Raw genomic sequence first — 10,218 nt, 5'->3', positions numbered from 1 at the left:
TTTTTTTATAGAAAGGGGAAGGGGGAAGGGAAAGTTTCGATCGCGTGGGTGACGTCACTAAGTGCTGACATCATGACGTTCCCACAGGATCTATTTTTGGTCTGATGAAAAAAAACAACGGCCGAGCACAACTATTTTGTCTGATCATGATATTCCTCATCCGTAAGACACACGATGAAGGATGCGGGATGCTTGTCTTGGATTTTAAGGAAATAACGGGGACCCCACCAAGCAGATAAGGGGGCCGGACTAAATTTGGTAGACATTGGAATTACGGCATACCCTGGAAATCATGCGAACAACGTGTCAAATCGTATCATAGATTTGTATCGCCAGTTTGAAATACAACTTGCCCTTGATTTGATTTATACATACGGTCACTGTCTTGCGTTTGGTGCCCTAAATTTGACAAACTGTGATCAATATCGACTCGACTGGACCAGGGCCTGGACTGGGCCTGGTTTCCCGGTGCGATCTGAGGCAATTTCTGACCACTTTAACCAATTTTTTTTTAGGAAAAGATGGTGGTGTACGCAGTGCCTGCCTTTTTTGCGACGTCACTTAAACAAAAAAACAAATTGGGTTGGTTTTTTTTTGGGGGGGGGGAGGTGGGGGGATCCGCCCTTGATGTCTTGATACAAAAAAGGGGGGCTGACTGGTCTCGAAACCAGATTTATGCAAACCGGTTTTGGATAGGAGCAATAATTTTGTAAGACCACGCATGCGCCACATTGCTTATAATAAATACAAATTCAACATGGGAACAAACTCGCAACGTAAAAACATGACCTGCTGGCAATAATATAACCACTATAACGGAAAAATTGGGTCACTTATCTTGTGGATTTGACACCCGAATTGAACTGCATCCGTTTCAGTCAGGCGTTCCAGGGTCGGACCGAGCCAATTCAAGTCGAAACAATTAGATTTGAGTTTTAAACATTTAATGCAGGCGAACTTTATGTAATATTTTCCACAGACTATACAGTCTAGAATCCCCAATTTTCTGAGTTGACCAGAACGACTCAACAGTCGATCTTTCATTATGCAGTCGTCTCCAAATGTTTCAAAAGTCACGTCGAACTAAATTCAATTCTCAAGAATAACTTGATCCGGGGCGACCATTGATGCCAATCTGAAACGGAGGGATGCATTTAAGGTTTCAGACTAGTAAACAGACTGCCATAGACCCCAGTGTAAATACGCCCACTTCCAAAATTCAGGAAAAATACTCACCACTCTCCAAGGTGTTTGAGACACAAATCAAATCAAGGCTTATTTGATAATCCTTCATTTTCCGTTCATTTTTTTTGGGGGGGGGGGTAACCATTGACGTTTGGGAGAAAATTCCATAAAAAATGATGCCTGCATTCCATTGCAAAATAGAGCAATTTTAGGGCCCAATTTCAATTTTCATCCGAATCTCACAGAAATACCAGCTTACAGTCCTATATTCACGGCTTCCATCCTTCTTTTTTGTTTACAAACCCTCAAGTTCATGGCCCACAAAATGCTCCAATATCAACAAATCGAGGGCATGCAAATCGTGATTTGGCCGGCGTGGGCAATTTCGGGCCTATCTACTGGCCTGCAAGTTTTGCAACCTTAACAATATCCTTCAGAATATCTCGTGTCTACAATATCGGCCATCTTGATTTCAACACAACTGCTCCCAAACCCAAAACCTGACTTGGTTTGGCGTGTGGTTGTTGGGCATTACTTCGTTATCGTAACTCCCCCTGATACGGCGATGTAATGCGCTCATTTATCCCAGATGCATTCCGATATGGGGCCTATACAGGCAAAAAAAATATGCATTCATTTTTTTTTTATTCCTAGCATACCAGGTTATATTTACTGATCTGATTTTACCTGGATCACGTCTGCCAATCCATCAGCATTAACACACCGATTGTCTACATGTCAGATTTTTTTCCAAGAATGTATGTATTGGCAACATGCATATGGTGGTTGCCTAAATGCTGCACAAATTATGTTGTAGGCGTCAAAGTTTAGAAGCAATATCTAATGTACTTCCTTTTGAATACTGCAAAGTTGATTTGTACAAAAAAAAATTAGTTTCAAACTGTTCTTATGATATGTATGCAAATTTTTATAACTTCGGAGTACAGGCGTTCGTTTTGCATCATGAAAAAAATCAGAATCGGATACAGACAATAATTATCTTCGAAAAGAAAACCACGAAACATTATTATTGATTTTAAAGTAATTTGTTTACCCAAAAAAAGCTTTTTCAGTTGCATCCCCACTTGGTTGCATCTGCGGATCGCGGAACAACGCACGTTTTATCCAAAAGGTTACAAGCTGAAAGCATATCCCACAGTTACCTTTGCGAGACGACATTTGTGACAGTCTAAATAAACTGTCCCCATTTTTCCCGCTGGTGCGAAGTTCAACTGTCTCAAATACGACGCATTAATATTACCAAATCGATTAACATTTAGCATCCCCTGCCCTCGCGCACGTGAAGTGTATAGACCAGACGGCGTTACATCATTAACGCGCGCCGACAGAGACCGGCTAGCATTTTTGGGCGGAGACGCGGCGGGAAGATGGAGATATTTTGGACACACGGACTAATGTTATCTTGCGGCGTGGTTATACCTGTCCAAACTTACTTACCTTAACGCACTCTCACGTTTTAGTTACAAACTGACAAAATTGATTTCTTCAGTCTCGACCAAACTTTACGAAACTCAAGAATTTGTTCAAAAATGAGCACACAATACAATTTATATTAGATAGGCCTGCTCATGGAAATGCTTTTTGCGATTCGAAACAAACCCGTTGTAGCGAGTTCATTCCTGCACTTCTTCACTATTCTTTCCAACAAAGCACATTACCAACCGATCTGAAGAGAGATTTCAATATTTGTTTAAATTTATCCCAAACTGCCATTTGTATATATTAATGGAGCATACATGTACTTTGGGTAACATCTTAGGGAGTAGAAGCGACATTCGGTTATAATTCAAGAAAATATCTATAACTTTTACCACATGGTAACAATTGTGAAAACTTAATAGTACCAAGTTACCAATTTCAAGCGGGAATTCTTTTTGTAGAATAAGAAAAATCACAATATTATGACAGGCCTATTTCAAACTCGGTTTTCGCGCGCAAATCTAAAAGAGAAAAGCCTACCAAAAACCCACGCGAAGTTCAACTCAGAGAAAGTGTTTCCTTTTACAGGTGAACCTCATCTCCTCGGTTCAAATGTGTGCGTGACTGGCATAAACCTTGCACCCCCAAAATGGCTTGACAAGTTTGGTTTATACATTTACCTAAAATGACATCAGTATCATGCACACCGCGGTGGGTATCATTCACTTGCACAGTTGGAGAGCGTCTGAATTTATTCTACTTACCATAAAACTGTGAGAAGAATTTGTGTATGGTATAGGCACCGCCTGACTGAAAGTCCACGATGTTTGGCGCAAAGTATATCCATTTTCGTGATAATTCAAAACGATATAGTTCTGCTGTCGAAGTAACAAATATATTTTTTTCTCCAATCAACACCAAATTGTTTCGCAGTTCCACTAAGTTTAACTTTTACAAGTCGTTCGTTGGTCGGAAAGTTTTGAGATGAAGACGATCATTGTGTTTGGTATAGCGTTGAACATTCAAAGTTCGTCAGGGGAGTAATAGAGCTCCGATGGTGTCGAGTGTAGCAAGCATCTTCTGGTGGAACGATTTGGTCTGACTGCAAGGCGATCAGTTAAGATTCCAGTTTCTCCCAGGCAGATTATGCTGTCAACACACGCGATCTCATCCTACGCGGCCAACCCCCTGTCGCACGAACCATGGTGTACGATGATGACTTCCCAACAACTTGTACCACGGATCCTAAATTATGACCCAATCCTCAAAAAGTCAGGGCTGGCTGTAAAATTTATAGCTCTGTCGCAGTGATTGTTAATACTGGGCGATCTTTTTGGCGAGGCTGGGGCTACGGTTAAGACTGGATTATCCCGATTTCCTCTCCCGCGTGTACACAGTCACCAGATGCACTCACACACAAAACGGTCCAAGAACTTTGTAAACCAAGAGCAATAGCGAAGTCACTGCTTTATGTGCCGGGGGTTCTGGGCGGCGCGTACGGTGCGTGTCTCCCCATCGGTGATAATACGTCCTATCATTGTCGAGCCGTCAACTTGAATACATAAACTTCTTCCACGGGAACCTGGAGGGTGTTGTGCTCTTTCAGACAGACTCTAGTGTTGCTACTGTGCAACAAGTGGCTGACGAGTTGAAAAGAACTGAAGGTCTTTGGTGTGCCGTTTTATTATTTTTTTTCTCTCTCAACACAGCAAACTCTCTCGCTCTGACTCGGGCACTGATGCTATCTATCCGCGTTGTACTTCGCAGTTTTTTTTCTCACTAGTCGAACAAGCTGATGTTAAAAAATTTTGGTCACTGACTACTAGGCTAGGGCAGTGGTCAGTCTTCCCAGCTACTATCACCGTATCCACGGTCAATACTAGCCTCCGATACCAACCTCTGATCTACCCCGTTCTTATCTCCTCTAATCCCGGCCAGTAATGTTGCACGGCGCATCTGAAGGACCCACTCCAGCGACCCAAGTGTTTGAGTTTGGATTACTCTTATCTCTTCAAGAGTGCTTAATGTAATTGGTGTAATTTGTGTTGATGTATCAGTTAACCTCGAAAGACAGTTGCTATTTTTGTAATGTTGTATTTTACGTTTGTAGGGTGATTCATTTTACAGATTTTGCAGTGCGGGAGAATCCAAAATAGCTGAAAGTTGAGGTGCTTATGTTCCTAGTGTCCTAGTGTACGACACGAAGGCGAGCCAATTTGATGATAAAACTAAATCTTGAAATAAATGTGAAGTTTGTCAATCGGGATTCTTTAATTGTTCAGCAATTTACACTTCATTTTATGAAAATATCTGGCATACTCGTAACTGGATATGCTTTCTCGTTTGTTACTTTGTTGCTCATGCTATATGTACCATGTAGCATCTTCTTAAATACAGAAATATTAGTTGACACCTCGTTCGATATAATTGAGCACAAGGTATGTTTCCAATATTGCACAAGACCCATGGCCAAATAAAACAAACCGAAAACAAATTATTTACTAGTCATTGTTTTCCTAACCAAATACCCTTCCTTTATGGTGAGCAAGGGGCTTTTGAAACAGGCGCAAGGATAAACCTCCATTTCTTGAATGCCTGAGCTCAATTTTGAATGGCCCGAGTTTGGTTTGTTAGCGGTAAGCCCATTAACTCTACCCTGGTAGCTCCAAGCAAGAATAGAAGAATCGAGAGAAAAAAATGGAGGGAGAGAAAAAGGCTCAGTTGCTGCCGCTACAAACTAGGCGATTTATTATTCCCTGGACACAAAAGGTCTGGTTACTGTATCGTTTACAGTTACGCATGAAGGATTACGGGTGCTTGCCAATGACACCACCACCGCGACGGCACACACAGCAGGCCGACCGCCGCCGGGCAGATCGTGTCTCGAGCCCCGGTGTGAGTTGAGAGTGAACTGCGGTGATGCACAATGAACCGTCACTGCACGGACGCTATGCGTCTGAAAGGCTGATGTTAAACTCGGGCTGGCCTGGTTTGACCAAATGGTGGCGCTGTCCAGCTCGAGCTAGCCGAGTTGGGTTGTCTGCTATTTTACTGGGTAAACGAAAATGTGATTTCAAAGTGACTGATTGTAAGACTAAATTGAGGTATTGCCTGAAATTTATGGGCCTCCTTCGGAAATAGAATAGAGTTTGGCCACACATAGCTATGAACATTTTGTCCAAAATGTTCGCCCTTCTTTGGGAAGGATGTGCATCGAGGGAGGGGTTAAATTAAGGACGGCGTATACTTTGTTCACATGGAGAACTTCTTGAAGAAATCCAGTGCAATCAGCTGAAGTTCAGGGTGAAAAAGAACATCAGGATCCCTTGTGTTCAGTTTCCACAAAGTTTAAAACAAACGAGAAACTGAAGTACGACACCGCGAACAGCATTTTACCATTGGCATGCCCGCACAAAGCTAGCTGCTTACACCATGGAGGAATGTTTTTATTCCTCCATGCTTACACTTGCGTGTATTTTATCGGGAGAGGTAACGAATGTGAGTGAAACAAATAACAAATAGGGCCTATGAATAATGAAATTACTAGCTGGCCTAATTTGTAAGAACTAAGAACATGAAATGTCATCATGACAAAACCTAAGCTAAGCATCTTAAGGCTTATCAGATGAAACATAGGGGGCGTTTGAGTAGCTTACCCGGATCGACTCGGGTTAGTCCCGTATCGACTCGGGTTAGTCCCGTATCGACTCGGGTTATACGTTACTCCCGTATCGTTCGATTAGCTCTGACGTCATTTTCGGGGCTCAACCGGGTCAGCCACCACCACTGGTCAGTATAATCGAGATCAGGGGCCACCACCCTGCTCGTGGAGCAGATCAGAGTCAGTGGTGGAAATACGTCAGAAGGATGCGTTGTTCATCCCTTGCGACCGTACCGTAAATCTGAAGTGGAGCGAAACATCAACTTTATTTGAAGTCAGGTACTAATTTATTGCGTTCATTGCGACTTCTGAGTTTTAAGTTTTGCAATTGACTGAAAAAAAACCCAGTAAATCTCAAACTAAGACCGGCCACGGGCGTCACCGTGAGGATCGTGATGGCCCGCGGTTACTTTAGCGTTCGATTCTAGCGTGGCCAGCACGTCTGCTTTTCTTTACCCGAGTCGATCCGGGTGAGCTACTCGAACGCACCGATGTCAAGAGGGCGCTGTACCATTCGTACGGTAGCCACACCAGCACATACACCGCGGGTACCGACGATAGAAAGACGTTAGCTTCCGAAATATAAGTGATGACTGTTCTTTTCCTACTCCCGTTCGCTCGTACCCTTTGGGCGGTGGCTTCGAGCGAACTATGCACGAAACTATCCTTGAGAGCTTAAATATTGAAATTTGGAACACGCAAGTGATCAAGGGCCATTTTTAATATCGCCCCAACCCGCCCCGCCCTCTCCTGACCTTTGATTGATCAATCTGGAAGAATGTAGGGTTTTGCTCTCCCATCTCATATTTTCTTGTGGCGTTCCATAAACTGTAATAGTGTTCCTCATCAATTAAATATAGCCCTTTATTCTAATTACAAAATAATTGAAAAAAAAATAGAAATACAAAATTGCCCCCTCTGAAAGATTAAACTATAACAAAATAAAGCTATATACCAAGACACACAAATATGGAGACTAGTCAAACTGACTTGCCTGTCGCAATCTGGCGGCAAAAGTCTACAATTTTATTAAGATACAGTAAAATACAAAGTGGTGTGTGTGCTGCACAGTTTTATAATCAGTGGCACTTTAAAAAACAAAGAAACAACAATCAAGAATGAAAATATAAGGTCTATTTTACATCTAGGAAGAATAAGATAAAATGATTAAGCGACAAAGTCTGATGCCAAACATCGTTTACACTCCATCATTTACAATTTTAGAAGTTTTTTTTCTTCTTTTGAGAACAGCTGGCTTTCAACAGACTGGTTTCTCTGGAAAAATTCTCACAAAAAAAATTATTAACAGATAAACTTCCATTTTAGACTGGCAACCTCAGCAAAACTCTGGAAAAAAAAAATCTTTTGATGATGCCGAGACAGAAATTTGAGGCTTAAAGGAAGCAAACAACCCTTTCTCCTCGAATGTTCAATTGTGAACATTTTGTCAATATGATTTAGTTTTAACATTAATGCCCTTCACATGCAATGCCACAATCTTGTTCCTCACGACAACCAATCTAAAGCACAATACTCTGGTTGGCATGGTAACACAGGCCATGGCAACGTTCAGCTTCCCAATTTGTTCTCGTTACCTACAGGGGACCAGTTTTAAGTCCGTGATTCACCCGCTAAATGGGAAACTTGCAATCAAATCGCAGCATCCAAAACCCGCTTCAAATCATCATGGTGTGATCTTTTTTGGTTGCATGCGCCAACAACCAAATAATAGAAATACTCAGATGTCAAATCTCTCTCCTCTTTTTTTGCCAGATTACAGCATAGATCTGTCAAATCGATTTCAAGCCTTTACACTTTCTGTTTGGTGAGCTAAAGAATGGCCATGACAAGGTGATATATCAGCTCAAAGACGTCATTTGCACATTGATTTACCACTGTCTAATTGAGGCAATCCCCTAGTTTGAGGATCAGACAATCACGTGTGCAGAGCCAAACTAGGAACATCGTCTGGTATATCCCAACATGCACATTTTATGTGACTCCGCGTGCCAGCCCAATCGGAGCCAACTTTAGAAACTGGACTCAGCAGTTGATTGGTCAATGGGAGACTTTTGAGACGTTGGTGGCAGCAAACATAATGGTCCTTTTTCCATTGTTCGCGTCATATTGAGCATGCGCCCTTTAGCTTAAACACGACGTGAACAATTGAAAAGGACCGGTGTGTTTGCTGCCACCAACATCTCAAAAGTCTCCCATTTGGCTGCATGTTACAGAAGACCCGATAGAAGGTGCCCCCTGAATGGTCAGAATCTGGAGGTCAAGACGCAGTCTTGTTTTGCGTAATTAATCGCCGAAACTGCGCGAATACCATAGACGCTTGTGTGCAAGTGGCTATTCCATTGAATACCCCCTGCCCACATTTAAAAGATATATGCAACAATTGGGTATAAATAATGAAAGGTTTGCGGAAACACCATGTGCGAATAATTTCTCAACTAAGAGAATGGTTCTGAAAAGAACCAGAGGCACATGGTGTTTCCGCAAACCTTTCATTATTTAGTATCTACACCATGCAAAGCCTCAAATCTTACTTAATTGGGTATAAGAAACTGGACTGTGCAAAATGCATGTAAAAAAAGAAAGAAAGAAAAAAGCACTTCCGATTAAATCAGTCGAAAGTCATATTCTGACCATATGAGCATTCAAAAGTGTGTATGAAACTAAGAACTAAAAAAAATTCCAAAATATAAAACAATATCTGTATGATTCCATTTGCACCTTAAAAGCTCTACTTTGGCATATTTTGGGAGATTGAAACTAAAGTTGTCTAAGCTTGTAGCACACAAGCCTATAGGTACCATGACTTTTTGTATAAACCTCTTGTTTGGTATACTAGCACGCAAGGAGCTGAGTTACTCAACTTTGAGAAAGTTTCTGATGTCAAGATTTGTGCATTTGAATTTGCTCTTGAAAATTCCTCTTGAAGTCAGTATTATTTCACTGTTTAGGGATTTTTATAATCACTGAAAAAAACCTCTCTTAACTCTTTGGTGCACAGATTTTTTGGATTAGGTAAATTATAAAGTTTCTTTAGCGACCTCCCCCCTGCACCAAAGGGTTAAACTATGGTCAAATTAGTCTCTGAACACTTCCCAAAGTCATATTAATGCTTTATGGTCTAAATTCCCTTGAAAAATGAAGAAAGCTGGCCTAGATGGTGAAGTGATAGAGCCAAAGCTCACAGTCGGCATATGATACATCTTAAAAAGTACTTGATTGATTTGAATTGTTGCACTTTGTTCAATAAAAATCACCAGCATCCCATTCTGATAGCGGATACAATGCCTTGCCCATATGTCTAAAATATCCACGTGTGCCTCCGTCTGATCAAAAGATGAGACAATATATCAAATACATGTCTTCTTGCTATATACAAAACGTCCTCAAACATCAATTTTCCTTGCTCTAACGGCAAAAAGTTTCCAGAAAACTTGACATCAACATCTTAAAAAAAAAGACCAATGCAAGGTTTCTCATATAAAAAAGTTATTAACAACGCTTGTCATCGTCTCAAGATGTCCTCTCTGCTTTCCTCTTCTTAAAACGAAGAGGCTCGGCCTCCACAAAAGTGAGACTCCAACAGTTCTTTGCCTCGAGAGATTAACTCTAGTATTCCACAATCTTGGCATCAAGTATTCCAGAACCCACGCAATGGGACGGAGCTTCGTTCCACAACAGTTGACGGGCGGGAAGAGAAATCACTCTTTGGTCACAGACTCTTTGGTTGATGGAGCAATGGATGCTATTAAACATGGCGGCAGAGAATACCTTGGTCGCACGATTTGAGGGCGCCTCATTCCCTGGAACAAAAATATCAAAAGATTTGCTTTTATCAGGAAGCCGGCTAACTATAAACAGCACAACTGGTTTCTTACTTCAGGTGTCAACAACAGTTTGTTTTAAGATGATAA

General features: G+C 41.5%; 1 protein-coding gene across 3 annotated transcripts in view; it reads right to left on the bottom strand.

Annotated features, from left to right (window-relative positions):
• Positions 1-7,266: 7,266 nt before the first annotated feature.
• LOC119746021 (zinc finger protein 608-like) overlaps positions 7,267-10,218 on the bottom strand; it is a 57,721-nt gene continuing 54,769 nt past the window's right edge. For all 3 annotated transcript variants that reach the window (XM_038222775.1, XM_038222776.1, XM_038222777.1), the window contains one exon: positions 7,267-10,107. In XM_038222775.1, coding sequence (XP_038078703.1) covers positions 10,101-10,107 — 7 coding nt within the window. In that variant the 3' untranslated portion in view covers positions 7,267-10,100. The remainder of the gene's footprint in view (positions 10,108-10,218) is intronic.

The sequence above is a fragment of the Patiria miniata genome, unplaced genomic scaffold (genome assembly GCF_015706575.1).
Source record: "Patiria miniata isolate m_02_andy unplaced genomic scaffold, ASM1570657v1 HiC_scaffold_7, whole genome shotgun sequence".
Taxonomy (NCBI): domain Eukaryota; kingdom Metazoa; phylum Echinodermata; class Asteroidea; order Valvatida; family Asterinidae; genus Patiria; species Patiria miniata.
The sequence above is the reverse complement of the archived record's forward strand: the minus strand, read 5'-3'. Positions and strand labels throughout refer to the sequence as shown.